The sequence below is a fragment of the Eptatretus burgeri genome, chromosome 8, assembly GCF_056783735.1.
Source record: "Eptatretus burgeri isolate ZD-2024b chromosome 8, Ebu_testis_v1, whole genome shotgun sequence".
NCBI lineage: Eukaryota > Metazoa > Chordata > Myxini > Myxiniformes > Myxinidae > Eptatretus > Eptatretus burgeri.
Genome location: NC_140968.1, coordinates 96,497,371 through 96,515,055, shown reverse-complemented (window position 1 = coordinate 96,515,055; position 17,685 = coordinate 96,497,371). Strand labels below are relative to the sequence as shown.

At 44.6% G+C, this 17,685-nt stretch overlaps 1 protein-coding gene across 7 annotated transcripts in view; it reads left to right on the top strand.

Annotated features, from left to right (window-relative positions):
* Positions 1–17,685, top strand: part of PDE11A (phosphodiesterase 11A) — a 324,082-nt gene that overhangs the window by 101,940 nt on the left and 204,457 nt on the right. For all 7 annotated transcript variants that reach the window (XR_015061190.1, XM_085893118.1, XM_085893115.1 and 4 more), the window contains exon 4: positions 2,211–2,300. Coding sequence is in view for 6 of the 7 variants with exons in the window: in XM_085893118.1 (XP_085749244.1) it covers positions 2,211–2,300 (90 nt within the window). In the remaining variant the exon portion in view is untranslated. The remainder of the gene's footprint in view (positions 1–2,210; positions 2,301–17,685) is intronic.

Below are 17,685 nucleotides of genomic sequence, written 5' to 3'. Positions count from 1 at the left end.
AGGGATGTCACGGCAGAGGGTGGAGTCATCAACAAATCGATGAGGGGGATTTTCCAGAGAGTCATTTGTTAAGATCAGGAATAGGACTAGACCCAGAACATGCCTTGGGGCACTCCAGCCTTGACAGTGAGAGAAGATGAAAGGATTCTGTTGAGTGTCACACGTTAGCTATGAGAGTAGAGGAAGTCAGTGAGCTATGTGAGAGGGTAGATGTGGATGCCTTCGGCAGAGAGTTTGGAAAGCAAGGCTCTGTATGCCATATGTGGAGAGTTTGGAGAGCACACTGTATGGAAAGCTCGAGATATGTATGGAGAGATGGCCCTGATCTCATGTCTGATATTGTGGGCCTCCATCCATTGTTGGGATAGTAGGAGCAGCATGTCCAAGGTAGAGTGACTTGGTTTGAATCCGAATCAGTCATCTGAGATGAAGTTGTTGGAGAAAAGGAAGGATTTCATGTCATGCTGTTATGATGGAGTCCATGACCTGATGGAAGATTGCAAATAAGCTGATGGGTCTGTAGTTGAGATTCAAACAACCGAATCAAACAACTGGGGTTGGGATCGTTTCTTGCACCTTTTGTAAGGTGTAAGTAAGGCAGTTACCACCTTGTAAGGCAGTGATTTCGACGTAGTGCAAATGATGGCATGTAAAGAGCAGAGATGATGTGCAAAAACAGCAGCAGGAGCAGGTTTTTGGGACACGTGGCTTGATGACATGCAGACCATTTGCAGAATCAGAGTCAAGGGTTTCCAGAAACTTCTCCATCTGTTCAGGTGCAAAAAAAAAGAGTCCAGGATCAGTTGGGTGTGACTGTGTACGGTGGGTACAGAGAGCGTGGTATTGGGTGCACAAGATTTTGAAGCAAACACAGAATTGAAGCATTCGGCCTTCTCATGAGCTGAGTCGGCAGTGCTGTCATTTAAAATTGAGGGAAGGGATGGAGGAGTAAGAATACTCCAGAGCTAGACTTATCAAGGCACCGCCAGGTTTTCGAGGAGGGAGACAAGTTTGAAAGTTCAATGTTGAGGTTGGACAGGTGTTGTTTTCTGGTTCTCCAAAGAGTGGACACACACTTGTTGCGGGCTTTTTGGAATGCACTTCGGGTTTGCCTTCTGGGAAGACAAGGTAAGCTGTTTCAGAGCATCTGCCTCACCACATGATTTAGCGCACCATAGGTGGGAAGAAGTGTTGGATGACTGAAGGCGAGATGCGATGGATCTACGATAGAGAGAGAGAGAGAGAGAGAGAGAGAGAGAGAGAGAGAGAGAGAGAGAGAGAGAGAGAGAGAGAGAGAGAGAGAGAGAGAGAGAGAGAGAGAGAGAGAGAGAGAGAGAGAGAGAGAGAGAGAAGAAGAAGAAGAAGAAGAAGAAGAAGAAGAAGAAGAAGATTTATGTTGAAGAATTCCCAGGCTGAGTTAATATCAGGGGTGGGAGATGTGGAGACCAGTTCTGAAGTGCAATGGCTGCTTGCAGTCTCTACCACTCTGCGTGACTGAAATGACTGATTTCCAGTGCTGTGACATTCCTCCGTGAATAGCCAGAGAGATGATGACTCTCACATGTGCTTGTGAGAGTCAGATGAACCATTTGGAGCAGAGGAAGAGCAGGAGACATTAGCAGGGAAGTTTATCATCACGAGTCTCAAAGGGAGGATTTGCCATTGTGAGAAATCTGCATGGGAAAGTTGTTATGTGGACCCAAAAAGGGCCTTTTGACCTTATTCACTTCCACTATTTTCATGTTTCTTGAACCAGGTCCCTTTTAAATCTCAGCGATGTTTTCTAGTTCATCGTATCAATGTTCAGCTCATTGTTTTTTGCTAAATCATTCATTTGAGACGAATGATTGATTTATCCACCTTGAGATATTATCCTTCTTTTTCTCATCTGTTAATCTCTTTGAATTATTATTTTATGACGTACTGCTCTTTATAGGCATTACATGTGATAGAAAAACACTACCATGCCTGTATTGACTGTTAATGTCTTATGAATCCACATGGTCATGACTCATTAACCGCCAACTTAAATGTACCAGGCAATGAAAATATCCAAAGGCATATCTTAAAGTATTTTATTGCTTATAACTATAAATTGTCACTATTCTTCAAAATGTACTTTACGAAACCGTTCAACCAGACAAAACCAATCTCTTTGTAAGATTTGAAAAATGAATGATTTTTCTTCATAATCATGGTATGTTTTGTAGGTTTTGAAGATGTACCTCCCATTCTGTGGAATCGCCATCACCAACGCCCAGTTGTTTGCTGCTTCACGTAAAGAGTACGAGAGAAGCCGGGTGAGACACACGCTGTTGCTGGGATTCATTTCATTCTTTTTCTATTGTCCATGTGAAACATGTAAATTTTTTCATCAAGGGAATGCAGACACACCAACCTTTAACTACCATTGTTTACAAGCACAGTATGATTTCTTGGTTTAGTTTGTAAAGCCAGAAGATGTAATTTTGGACACAAATTTGCAGCAAGTTGGACAGCACCGAAAATACCTTAATTGCAGGAATGTCCAAGCTGCATCAACGAAAATGTGCCACTTGCAGACATCAGGATACACTCGATCTGGGATGTGTTGTTGACTTTTATGGGTATCATATGCAGAACATAATGAATGTCCCACATAATGATGTGTGTATGTGTATGTATGTATATATATATATATATATATATATATATATATATATATATATATATATATATATATATATATATATATATATATATATATATATATATACACATACATAAATATATGTATGTATTTTATACAAGGATAGATATTGTTGAGGGCCCGGTTTCTCAGGGGTACTGCGAGGGTGGGGTTATCCCTGGTTCTCTCTGGACTCACCGGGAATCGAGGCCGTCGCACACAAATAAGTCTATGTCCCGGCGGGTCGCTAATTGACCACAAACGCCAACAATTTAACCACATGACTTCAGTGTCCTCCGTCTGACTTCCGTTTAACTGGGACACACGCAGTTTCCTTATTGGGGTATCGTGCCCTCAGCGGTTGTGGAACTATTACTTTAATTGCACATTGATTAAGGTGGTTGAGCTTACCGCCAGCACAACGCTGGACTGATTTGAGAGCCATTCCGTTGAGGAATTATCATCTCCCGGCTAATCTACATACGGACATTGCTGGACCAATGGAAGAAAGGACAACCACAGGCAGATTAGAAATATAATTCAACAAGAATAATTTATTTGCAATAAGCAGTGTGGGGTATGGGAAAGGAGGGATGGGAACTCAAGGGTTTTCATGGAGTCAAAGGGCAACCATGGCAGGAAAAGGAGAAATGACGGGCACAGTCAATCGGCACTCAAGGTGTGTATTTACAAAAAGAAAAGAAAATGCACAAGTCACAGACGTAACCTGACCAATAACTTATCTACTGGATAACATGATAAGGTACCCAACAGACCACACACACTGGGAGACAACTGGGAGGGGCAGGGTGGCCTCAGCCAACCGTACATGGAACCGTCACCCTCTCCAGCTTGGTACCGCTCTCCCTGCAGCTCTCTGGAATGGATCCAACATTGCACTCCACAACTGAGGGTCCACAAGCTCTGTCAGAACCGGGAGCCGAAGCGTCCAGGGCCAGGGAAGAAGCGAGAGTGATGACCACAGGACAGAGAGACAGAGAGAGAGAGAGAGAGAGAGAGAGAGAGAGAGAGAGAGAGAGAGAGAGAGAGAGAGAGAGAGAGACAGAGAGACAGAGATAGAGACAGAGACAGAGACAGAGACAGAGACAGAGACAGAGACAGAGACAGAGACAGAGAGACCCACAGCATCAGGCACAACTTATAGTCCCTGAGGCACACGGGGCCAAAGAGCTGCATGTCAGATATTTTTAGGAGGCTTAGGACCATCTATTGGGCCATGTCAGATCTTACAAGCTGGCCCCATGCCAGCCATTGGGGGATGCCCCCCGTAGTCCCACCTAATCTATTTCCCACCCAGATATGCACTCAGTTGGCCCTTGCAGCAAGCGGAGCTCCGCACTTAACATGGGAAAATTGCTTTTGCCTCCATGGACCTGGGACGAACCCCAAATGTCCAAAAATGTCCATGCACAAAGCCGGGGGAATGGGGAAATTATTGCAGAGGGATGGTGTCGTGTCCTGGTCCAAATACCGGTCATGTTCAGGTTGAGGGGAATGAATGGGGATGAGGGAAACGAAATACAGTACGGGGAAGACGGCAAGAAATTACAGTCCAGGGTAGACGTCGATACAGACAAACAGAAAAACAAGAAATGTCAGTGTGTGTGTGTCTCCACCATAACTCCAAAACCATGAAACCTCGCAGTGTGAAACATTTCATGCATACGAAGGAAACTCCATGGGAGTGCATGAGTGAAAATTGGGTGTTTGGGTTTATTAAAACACTACGTTTGAAGATAATTAACGGCTTTATTTAATTATATCCTTTATCAGGCACATCCCCGGTCACCTCTCTCTATGGGGTCTTAAGGTGTTTCCTAGGTAACCTCGCTGGAGTCTGAAGCCGCCATGTTGTTTTGGCCTGCTCAACCATGCCTTGACTTGGAACAGGCTGAGACGATTACTTAACAAATAAAGTTTTTTTTTCACTTTCCTCACTCATATTATCAAATGCCTGTTCATCACAGATAAGAATCGCTGCATACGTCGCTTTTATAAGTACTATAGTTTTCAAAACAGGAGCTTGGAGCGATTTCATGCATTATATGATACAATTTCCCACGATCTACTCTCACGGACAAATTTGAAAGTATCATCGAAATATTATTTTGGCTTTGAGGATCGAATATTGTCCGGACTAAATAAGTGTCAGAATCTTGAGTGAAATCTGATAATTTAAAGAAATATCGAGTCTTATAACTAAGCCTATATATCTATTTACTTTAAGCAAGCAAGGCTATGTTCCGTACTCCTTATACATACACAATAAAATGTGAAATCTCCAAAGCATTCAACTTGTCTTAACCTCCGCCACCGAAGGTGAAGGTTATATTTTCACAAGTTTTTTGTCTGTTGGTTTGTTTGTTTGTCTGTGTACAGGATAGCTCAAAAAGTTGTGAACGGATCCGGATGAAGTTTTGTGGAAAGTTTGGTGTGTCACAAGGACGATCTGGTTAGATTTTGGTGAAAATCCAGTTCCGGATCCAGATCCAACTACTAGAATTTTAAATGTGATTCTTTACCATTGAGAGATAGGGCCAAAAATGATATACAAAAAGCACGATATCTCAAACAGTTGTGAATGGATCTGGATTAAATTTTGTGGACAAGTTTGGTGTGTCACAAGGACGATATGGTTAGATTTTGGTGAAGATTCGGTTCTGGATCCAGAATCAACTACTAGAATTTTTAAAGTGATTCTTTACCATTGAGAGATAGGGCCAAAAACGATATACAAAAAGCACGATATCTCAAACAGTTGTGAATGGATCTGGATTAAATTTCGTGGACAAGTTTGGTGTGTCACAAGGACGATATTGTTAGATTTTGGTGAAGATTCGGTTCGGGATCCAGAATCAACTACTAGAATTTTTAAAGTGATTCTTTACAATTGAGAGATAGGGCCAAAAACGATATACAAAAAGCACGATATCACAAAAAGTTGTAGACGGATTCGGATTAAAGTTGGGGGACATGTTAGGTGTGTAACAAGGGAGAATTGATTCTATTTTGGTGAAGATCCAAATCCTGATCCGACGACTAGAATTTTAAAAGTGATTCTTCACCATTGAGAGAGAGGGCCAAAAATGATATACAGCACGATATCTTACAAAGTTTGCGGACTGATTCGGAGGAAACTTGGTGGATATGTTGGGTGTGCGACCACGGCAAATTGATTCGATTTTGTTGAAGATCTGAATCTGGATCTGACCACACAAATTTTTTAAAGTGATTCTTCACCATTGAGAGAGAGGGCTCAAAAATGATATATAGCATGGTATTTACCTCCATCACCAAAGGTGAAGAAGGTTATGTTTTCACCCCTTTCTGTCTGTTAATTGCCGGAATCCTTCGGATTTCAGCAATTATGTTGGTCGGTTGTGTGTGTCATTCTGTGTGTCTGTCTGTCTGTCTGTTTGTTTGTGTGTTTGTTTACCCTGTAGCAGCCACACCGTTTTAGCGATCATGACCAAACTGGGTACAGACGTCAGCCATGGTCCAACTTAGACACTTGTCGTTTTTGGTGAATCTAGGTCAAAGGTCAAGGTCAAGGTCACCGAAAAACCGAAATTCTTATTTTCGCAATAACGTCCGCTAAAATGGTCGTATCGACTTCAAACCAAATCCAAAATGTGCATCTTGCAATTCTGCATCCAACCATATGTCTCATTGGGGTGTCACACCAACACCCTTCTTAGCGGTCGGGGATCGAATGTCAGGGGGGTCGGGTCAAAACTTTCAAATTGCGATAAAAACGCCATTTCAAGTCCGATTGACTTCCAAGTTATGATCATGACCAAACTAAGTGCTTTAACTCATTAAACAGTAGCACTATTGGCTTATAAGAACCAAATTGATTTCCAGGTTTTTGTTTTTTTCAGAGATCATGGGGATATGACAAAGTTATTCCAGCAATTCCTTGCTCAACGAGCAATTTCATTTTTTTGTTTATTTGTCTGTGTGCATGATATCTCAAAAAGTTGTGGATGGATCCGGATGAAATTTTGTGGACAGGTTGGGTGTCTGGCAAGGACGAACTGATTAGATTTTGGTGAAGATCCATATCCGTATCTGGCTATTGAATTTTTCAAGTGATTCTTCACCATTGAGAGATCGGGCCAAAAATGATATATAGCACCCAATCTCAAAAAGTTGCGGACGAATTAAGACGACACTTGGTGGACATGTTGGGTGTGTGACACGGAAGAACGGATTCAATTTTGGTGAAGATCCGAATCCGGATCTGGATACGATAATTTTTCAAGTGATTCTTCACCGTTGAGAGTTAACGCTAAACTAATATATAGCAGGACATGTCAAAAAGTTGTGGACGGATTCGGATGAAACTTGATGCACAGATTGGGTGTGTGGCAAGCACGAATTGATTCCATTTTGGTGAAGATCCGAATCTGGATCTGGATACGTGATTCTGAGAGAGAGAGAGAGAGAGAGAGAGAGAGAGAGAGAGAGAGAGAGAGAGAGAGAGAGAGAGAGAGAGAGAGAGAGAGAGAGAGAGAGAGAGAGAGAGAGAGAGAGAGAGAGAGAGAGAGAGAGAGAGAGAGAGAGAGAGAGAGAGAGAGAGAGAGAGAGAGAGAGAGAGAGAGAGAGAGAGAGAGAGAGAGAGAGAGAGAGAGAGAGAGAGAGAGAGAGAGAGAGAGAGAGAGAGACACACACGAGAGAGAGAGAGAGAGAGAGAGAGAGAGAGAGAGAGAGAGAGAGAGAGAGAGAGAGAGAGAGAGAGAGAGAGAGAGAGAGAGAGAGAGAGAGAGAGAGAGAGAGACACACACGATATATACCATATTTCAAAAATGTATTGGGCCCAATATGTTCTCATGGGTCAGGCATTGCATGACGGAAGTATGCGGTCTACCGAGTGCCCTTCTCATTTTCTCCTGTTTGGAGAATTATATTGAGTGAAGAAAAGATTTAGGAATGTGCCAAAATTAATGAGCTTCATTGTGATATATGATTTAATGCATTCACTGCTTGACATCATGCCTGATGTTTGGTTAATGGTTAAGGTGGTGGGCTTGGGATCCTCGGATCTTGAGTTCAAATCCCCCTTGGCTGTTGAATTAATACCAGGTGGGGTTGACTCTGACTGTCATTCTTTCGAGGTCGGCAAAATGAGTTCCAGCTTGCTGGTATCCTGTGGCGGAGTGGCGACCCATCCAGGATTGTGCCCAATAACCAAGGAGACTGCTTTGGCAGCACCAATGCTCTGCACAGAGTATGGTCCCAATGGATGTATGGTTGGTTGACATTGCGCCCTGCACCCAGATGGACTGTTTGTCTTATCCATAGCATCTGCCAGATCTGTGTCTATATTTTCGGTGGTTTTGCAAGGTGCTCTAAAAGGAATCAAAGCAAATCTGGTGAAAAACGAATGTTTTAAAATCAAGTTATAACATTTGCCTGGACCGCAAACCAATGCACCAAGTGATGCGTGCATAGATGAGCAAGCAATGTTTCAGATACTCTGCAATGTTTATTTCATGGGCGATTAAACTTTGCGATGTCTCCAGGGTTGTTATACATTACACAGCAACTCTTTTGTGGATAAAGTCATTATTTTAATGAATTCATTTAATTTCTTTAACTGCTGTGGGCGCGATGAAAACCGGCTTCAAAGTTAAAGGGTTCTGATATGGTATGCAGCCACAGCCTGGCCAGCCATTCCTTATCAACCATTTATTGGATTGCTTGCTTGAGTGCTTAAGCCACTTGTGGGGCACCCTTGAGTCGATAGCAGTCCTGCGCTATGTCATTAACGAATCGTCCACTCGCTGCGGACGCATTTGCTGCACCACGTCATTCAGAGTGACTGGTTCATGCTCCATCATCCTGAGCGAGTGCTTCCTATTCTGTCATCCTGAGTGAGTGGTCCGTGCTCCATCATCCTGAGCGAGTGGTTCGTATTACGTCATCCTAAGCAAGTGGTTTGTGCTCCGCCATCCTGAGCGAGTGGTTCGTGCTCTGTCATCCTGGGCGAGTGGTTCATTCTCCATCATTCTGAGTGAGTGGTTTGTGCTCTGTCATCCTGCGTGAGTGGTTCATTCTCCATCATTCTGAGCGAGTGGTTCGTGCTCTGTCATCCTGGGCGAGTGGTTCATTCTCCATCATTCTGAGTGAGTGGTTCGTGCTCCGTCATCCATAGCAAGTGGTTTGTGCTCCGTCATTCTGAGCGAGTTGTTGTGAAATAACACCTGATTACCGAGCCATTTGCTGCACTAACATGTTTTCTAAATTACCTAGCAAATTTTTTTTCCACTCATCACACACAGCTGTATCTAAAGATTAATGTTTGTGAACATATCCCTGAATGGTATATATCAATGCAACGTTGTTTTTCGGTGAAAGCTACTCAAGGTTTTTTGGTTGTATACAGTACGTACTCTATTCGGTAATCACATTGACTCCAAGCTGCCGATTCTAGAAAAATTTCCAATATCGGCCAAGCATGAGTGTGTGTGTGTGTGTGTTTGTGTGTGTGTGTGTGTGTGTGTGTGTGTGTGTGTGTGTGTGTGTGTGTGTGTGTGTGTGTGTGTGTGTGTGTGTGTGTGTGTTGTTCATAAAGCATACAATATTCTTCCTGCTAACTCCCCGAACCCTGCCCCTCTCTCTCTTTATCCCATCCTTGCTATACACCCTCTCAATGCAGTGCAACATCCTCGTCCCACACCTTCCTCTCCTCTCTCACCTTCCCCTCCTCTCTCTCTCTCCCTCCCTCTCTGCCCTCCGTCTCTGTCTCTGTCTCTGAACATATCCGGACGGTGGCTATGTCTGGATGGTGTTTGTGTCCCGATGGGAGTTTGTCTCCTGATGTGTCTGAGCGGTGTTTGTCTCCAAACAGCTTGACTCCGGATACATCAGGGTGGTGTTTGTCTCCGAACGTGTCCAGGCGGAGTTATGTCCAGACAGAAGTTTGTCTCTGGATGTGTCTGGGCAGTGTTTCTCTCTGGACAGCTTGGCTCTGGACACGTCCAGGCGGTGTTTCTCTTTGGATGTGTCTGGGCGGTGTTTGTCTCTGGATAGCTTGGCTCTGGACACGTCCAGGCGGTGTTTCTCTTTGGATGTGTCTGGGCGGTGTTTGTCTCTGGACAGCTTGGCTCTGGACACGTCCAGGCGGTGTTTCTCTTTGGATGTGTCTGGGCGGTGTTTGTCTCTGGACAGCTTGGCTCTGGACACATCCAGGCGGTGTTTGTCTTTGGATGTGTTTGGGTGGTGTTTGTCTCTGGACGTGTCCAGACAGAAGTTTATTCTCTGGATGTGGCCAGGCAATGTTTGTCCTCAGACAGCATGACTCCGGATGCATCCGGCAGGTTTTGTCTCCAGACATGTCGGGGCGGTGTTTGTTTCCGGGCCATATTTATAGTATGACTGGTAGAAAATGGATTTCAGACATTATTTTGCTCCATCTTTACTGTTATTCCATGCAGAATAATTTTGATGAGATGGTATGAATCGTAATTAATGCTCCACTGCACGTCTGCCTTCCCTTCCTCTCACCTCACACTCCTCACTCCCACACTCCTCACTCCCACACTCCTCACTCCCACACCCCTCATCACTCTCACACCCCTCCTCTCTCTTTTCCCCTCCAACTTTTTACTCTCCCTCCTCTCTTTCTCCCCCATCCCTTTCTCTCTCTTTTCCTCTCTTTTTTCTGCACCCCCCCTCCCTATATTATTCCCGTCAGCGCAGCGATTGGTGGTGATTGCTAGTTGTCTAATAATGCACAGGACATAGGATTAGTTACATTTTTGTTTAATATCATGAAAAAAATGTTTCAATAAGCAATAAGGATCGATATCGTGAGTGGTGGATGAAGTGCTCAATCTAAGTTCACCACCTCTGGATGACAGCTGCCTCACGGACACTGAAGTTATCAATGACTCGGCTGAGAACTGGAGCTGGTATGTGTCTGATTCCCTGTCTGATGTTCTTTTTCAACTCCTGCATTGTGTGTGGGGTGTTTTCGTAAACTTTATTTGGGAGAAGGATGGGAGTATTTGGCAGTATTTAGGAGAAGATGGGAGGCCATGGGTTGTTTGTCCGTCCATCGAGAAATGAGTCAATCACTAGGAAATGTCGTCTTAGAAACTCCATAGCAACATTTGATGTATGCGGCAATGCACCATCTTGCAGGAAGATGACTGAATTAATTGTTACGTCTTGCTTCCATCTCAATGCCGGAAGGAATTGCTCCAGAAATTGGTTCAATATGTCCGTGAGGTTGGCGTTCCTCGATCTGCTGGGCAACGTGGGTGCAAAATTCGGACCTTTCGCTCTAATTTATTTTGGTCTGGTGCTGCAGTAACTGTATCTTTTATGGATGCAGTTTCAGATCGTCGTATATGATTCTGCCAGCGATAATGCGAGGGGCTCTCACCAGCCGGGCAAGTAAGTCGGTGTTTCGGCTTTTTCTTGAGAAACCTGCAAAGTTTCTCTTCAATCTTCTGTCTTGTCAGGTGTTCTCATTGAATGTTTCCGACCACTGCGTCTTTTAATTTCACCTTTCACACTTCCAATGTCTCTAAACCTTTCAACAATATGTTTGATAGTTTTGCATTGTGAAATTATTGCATTTGGATAGACCGTACGAGATTGCTTTTGTGTAGAAACAGACAACTTTTCTGAAATGATGTCTATTGAAAAATATGTTGCACCGCTGGGGCACAGAGAAGTTGGAGGCTCGCCTGGGGTTGAATCCTGATCCAGCTATTAACTGTCATTCTGGTGTTTCACAGGCATGTGATTCATCAATGTGTGTTCCATCCCTCGGATGGAGGTTAAGCTGGGCATCTTGTCTGCCGGTATTAGTTGGTGGACGGTAAAGACCCCACAGTGTCTTTTGCGAAGAGCTGGCGAAATATCACCAGCACCATGAACAAATTACAAATTCCTGCCGCAAATAATGCTGGTTCGGTAATGGCAAACCACACAGCATAACCCTTGCCAGTAAACTGCTCTGGTAGCACCAACACTCTGTAAAGAGTATGGCACATCAGAATCAGAAATAAAACATATGTATGTATATATATATATATATATATATATATATATATATATATATATATATATATATATATATATATATATATATATATATATATATATATATATACTCAACTGGTCAAAAGATTTAGAACACCCCCATTTTCCCAGTTTTTACTGAAATTTAATCAGTTTAATGTTTCAATGTACTCTGAAATTAAAGCATAGAACAAATAACCAATTGCAGTGAGAAAAGAAATAATGGAATCATTTTGTTGAACAAAATTTAATCTAAATTTTTGACTCATCAAAGTCAGGTTCGATCTCATCATGACTAGGTCAGGTCAGGTTCGATCTGTGACCTGCTACAGGTACCATGTAAACCTGTACTAACCTGTTCCATGGTCGGGTTGTCGGCGACTAAACCGTCTCCCCCACCAGGTTTTCTGGTGAGGAGGGTGTTTGGATATGGACACCCAGCAGGATTAAAAACAAAACCTGTCAAAGGGCGGAGGAGCTCCTTGTGAGCCAACGGCCATCCATATCTAGTGCCCAACTGTGTCTGCGGACGTCCTCCTGCAGTTGGGGTCACTTCTTATTAGGAGGTTGGTGGCAGGATTTGCACTCCGGCCACCGTAAAACCCTTCATTCCGCAAAACGCAAAAACGCAAAAAAATCTGAAAACCCACTCCGTGGGAGTACCTCCCCTGTGCAGCTTCCCTTCGCAGGGCAGCTCACCGGATGACGGGGATTGGGGCAAAGCCTTCGGGACCCCCAATCGTTGATAGGAGGGAAACCACGGGGTAACATCCCTGGGTCAGATTGCGGGAGAGTGTGTCGGAGTGGTGCTGAGGTGTCGTCCACCAGACGGCGGTCTCCTTGGGTTAACCTGAGGCGGTCCCTTCGGGTGGGTGCCTGGAATGTCCTATCCCTAAGAGAGGATGATCACCTGTCTCTGTTATCATCTGAGCTCAAGCGTTTGGACATTGGGATTGCAGCTCTCTCTGAGGTTCGGAGACCGGATTGCGGCGAGATAATGGTGGGTGGTTACACCTACTATTGGTCTGGTCGCTCTGATGGTTACCATACCCAAGGAGTTGCTGTAGCTGTGTCCAATAAGCTGACCCCAATGATAATTGAGGTAACACCGGTCAACGAGCGTATTATGAGATTGAGGATTCGTCACTCCTTTGGTGTCATTTCCCTGGTCTCTGTTTATGCTCCGACTGAGGCGAGTGATCTCACCGTGAAGGATGCATTCTACGCCACACTCGAGTCTGTGGTTGATCAGTGCCCCAGACGAGATACACTTCTAGTCTTGGGGGATTTCAATGCATCGACTGGAACTGATAGGGACGGTTATGAGGTGTGTGTTGGTCCCCATGGGTCAGGAACTATGAACCAGAATAGCACTAAGTTCCTTGACTTTGCAAGAAGTCATGGACTTGGTGTGGCTGGTTCATGGTTTTACCGCCCACAAGCTCATCGCTGGACTTGGTATTCCAACGCTGGCGGTGTGGCAAAGGAGATTGACCATGTCCTCATTGACGGTCGTTGGAGGATGATCCAGAACTGCAGGGTCTACCGGAGTGCTCAGTTCCTCAATACTGACCACAGGCTTGTTGTAGCAACTCTAAAGCTGCACCTTAAATCCTGGAGAATGGTACCATCCCAGCCTAGGCTGGATGTTGCCAAGCTCAGGGATGAGAGAGTAGCTGAGGAGTTTGCAAACAGGCTGAGTGGACACTTGGGGGGTCTGGGTGCTTTGGGGGGTCCTGAAGAGTTGTGGAGCGCCTTCAAGACCACCGTCCTTGATGTTGCCGGTGGATGCCTTGGAGCTCACCGCAGGGCAAAGAATTTTGTCTCTCAAGGGACACTGGATACCATTGACCAGAGTCGCAGGGCCAGGCTGAATGGCAGAGCTGAGCTGTTCAGGGAGCTGAGGCGTAAAACTGTACGTGCACTGAGGGTGGACAAGGAGGCCTATGTGCGAGGAATCTGTGAGTGGTAGAGCATCACCTGTGGACAGGTGATTCTCGTCCAGCTTACAGGGAGGTCGCGCATTACGTTCATCCAAGCCCATCCCTCGGAGCACTGCAGTTCGAGCAGAGAGTGGTAGGCTCTTGACAGAGGAGTCTGAAGTGAAGGCCCGCTGGGCCGGTTACTTTGAGCGGTTGTACCAGGCTGATCCCCCAACTGTCGAGTTGGACGTCAAGGGTGTTACAATCCCTGGTGCTGGTGCTCGAATCAACTGTGGTCCACCTACGCTTGTGGAAACACGGGCTGCGGTGAACCAGTTGAAACGGGGCAAAGCTCCAGGGATCTGTGGCATCCATGCCGAACTTCTCAAGGCTGGTGGAAATGCTGCACTCGTGTCGTTGCATGCAGTTTTGTGCTCTGCCTGGAACACAGGCATCATCCCAACTGACTGGAAGAGGGGCCTTGTTGTCCCTCTCTGGAAAGGGAAGGGTGATCGCCAAGACTGCAACAACTACCGAGGGGTGACGCTGCTCTCAGTGCCGGGCAAGGTCTTTGCTCGGATAATTCTCGATAGGGTTCGCCATCATCTGCTTGAGCACCAGCGTCCAGAGCAGTCAGGCTTTACACCACCAAAGAGGTCAACGATTGACCGTATCCTTGCACTTCGTGTCCTCACCGAACGCAGACGAGAGTTTCGGCAGGGGCTGCTTGCAGCCTATGTTGATCTCTGTAAAGCGTTCGATTCAGTGAATCGGGACGTCCTCTGGAGGATTCTTGGTCTTCGTGGGGTGCCACCAAAACTGATCGATCTGATGTCTGAACTCTACTCTGGTACTGAGAGTGCTGTGAAGTGTGGTGGTACCATCTCTGACTTATTTCCAGTTGTTACTGGAGTTCGTCAGGGATGTGTACTTGCTCCCACACTTTTCAGCACTTGTATGGACTGGATTCTAGGGAGGATGTCGGAGAGATCAAGTTGCGGTGCGTCATTTGGGAATGTCAAGATCTCGGACCTTGACTTTGCAGATGATGCAGTCATCTTTGCGGAGACTTTAGACATCCTCTTGGGGGCCCTCGAGGTGCTGAATGAGGAGTCGGAGCCGTTGGGATTACGGGTTTCTTGGGTCAAAACAAAGATCCAGGCTTTCGGTGACATCTTGGATGCTGCTGTCCTGTCTGTGTCTGTTTGTGGTGAGGATGTTGAGGTCGTGGAGAGATTCACTTACCTTGGCAGTGATATTCATGTCTCTGCTGGCTGCGAGTCAGAGGTCAATAGACGTCTGGGTCGGGCCTGGGGAGTCATGGACTCACTGGATCATGGGGTGTGGCGCTGCCGGTACCTGTGCGGGAGGACGAAAGTCCGAGTCTTCAGGTCCTTGGTACTTCCAGTCTTGCTCTATGGGTGCGAGACTTGGACTCTGACCAAGGATCTGAGACGGAGACTTAATTCCTTTGGTACCAGGTCTCTTTGGAGAATCCTTGGCTATCGCTGGTCGGATTTTGTGTCCAACGAGCGGTTGCTGAGAGAGACTCGGATGAGATTTGTTACCTGCATAGTCCGTGAGCGTCAGTTGCGGCTGTATGGACATGTGGCTCGTTTTCCTGACTCTGATCCTGCTCACCAGATTCTCTCAGCGAGGGAGTCTCATGAGTGGAGGAGGCCAGTGGGTCGACCACGTGCCTCATGGTTGCAACAGGTTGACCATCATCTCAAGGAGATGGGGATGGGCCTGGCATCTGCCTGGGGGATGGCCAGACGGAGGCCCCTGGAGTACCGGTGGAAAGTGGACGCAGCGACGTGCTGTTCTGGCACATGCTCCCATACCTGACCTGACCTGATCAAAGTAGCCACCTTTTGCAAATATAACAGCCAAACATACTCGTGGCATTATTTCCACAATGGAAATCAAATATTGTTCGGAAAGTTCTTCCCAACACTGTTGCAGAAGTTTCCACAAATGTGTTGCACTTGTAGGTTGCTTTGCTTTCACCTTTCTGTCCAGTTCATCCCAAATCAGCTTGATGGGGTTTAAGTCTGGAGAATGTGCTGGCCATTCCATGATTTGAAGCTGACCATCTTGTTATTTTTTTTCTAAGGTAGTTCTGACATAGCCTGGAGGTATGTTTGGGTTGTTATCTTGCTGTAGGATGAACCCCTGACCAACTAGGCGTAGACCAGAGGGTATTGCATGGTGCTGCCAAATGCTGTGGTAGCCTTTTGGTTCAGGGTGCCAGTCACTCTGTGCAAGTCTCTGACTCTGGATCCAGCAAAAGAGCCCCAGATCATCACTCTTCCTTCTCCACGTTTGACAGTTGGTGTCACACACTGAGGAACCATCCTTTCGCCTACTCAACGGCGTACAAAAACCCTGCGTGATGAAACGAAGATTTCAAATTTTGATTCATCGGTCCATAAGACCTTCTTCTAATTTTTAGTCGTCCACTGGCAGTGCTTCACAGCCCAGACAAGCCTCTTTTTCTTATTTTGCCATCTTAGTAATGGCTTTCTTACTGCCACGCAACCTGTCAAACCTGCAGCTCGAAGTCTTATCTTCACAGTTGAAACTGAGACTTCCTTACTTCGACCAGTGTTAAGCTGTGCTTGAAGCTGCTGTCTTGTGAGCCGCCAATCACGCAAGCTGCTGACTCTCAGAAACTTATCTTCTGATTGTGTTGTGGCTTTGGGTCTGCCAGACCTTTTCCTGTCAGTTTCCTCGAGTTTCCAAGTGCCTTTTGATGGTGTAGGAAACTCTACTCATGAACACCTTGGCTTTTTTGCAATTTATTAAAAGGAAAGACCGACACTTTTAATATAAGGGTTACAATGCTCTGTCTGTCTTCCTTTGTTAATTGTCTTTTTCTCGCCATTATGATAGAAATATACTACGTCCTGCAGTGCAATATTGTCCAAATAATGCTTCAGAGGGTGAAGCAACACAGTCTGTTCCAACACTGCTTTTATATAGACAGAGGGTTTGTAACTTATCAACAAAAGTTGGGACACCTGTCGGAATTGTTTGCATCAACTTTCAAGGCTTAATTTACTTCCATTGCTGCAGAACAGCTGCAGTTGCGAACCCATTACTTGTTCCCTGAAAAGGGCCTTTTTTAACGACTGAAATTTACATTATTTTTCACTTTTTGGTAACCTAAACTTTTTTTTTGAACCTCTGGCAGTTTACCGCTTAGCTTTATACCATTTCAGGTTATTCACTGGATTTGAACTGCTGAAATTTCAGTGTACATTGAAACATTAAACTGCTTAAATTTCAGTCAAAACTGAAAAATGGGGGTGTTCTAAAACTTTAGACCGGTAGAGTATATATATATATATATATATATATATATATATATATATATATATATATATATATATATATATATATATATATATATATATATATATATATATATATATATATATATATATATATATATATATACATATGACTGAGAAAGTAACTATGGATCTCACATTCTGCACCAGTTCGTTTTCAGCACTGAAAACCACAAAAAGTAAGTTACATTTATTTTCTGTAGTTGTTAAGTCCACTCCTTTAAATTATCGTCGTGGTTCTTCATAGTACTGGAGAAGCGCTGTGAAGGTTTAGTGTTAGTCTCATGTGAGCTGATAAATGCTGAGCATGTTATATGGCAAATGGAAACCAAAGAGTACATTGTGCTCTTGACCTTTTCTTACGAAGGTTTTGTAAATCCAATAACATAGTGCTCCTGACCAAAGTATCTACAGTACTGTACACTCAACATCATCAGATATCTCCATCCCTTCTAAAAAGGTATAAATGATTAATGTGGCTTTTTTCAATTTTTTGTACATGTCATATAATATTCATATATATGACATGTTGAGAACAGTTCAGGCATTAGATGGATTCACCTTCTGAAAATACTGAAAATACATACAGGAATGTTTTATCAAGAAATTACATTTAGTGTTAATTCTTGGGATTCTCTTGAGTTTTATGAATATAATCATTGTTTCATGAACGAGCAACAAT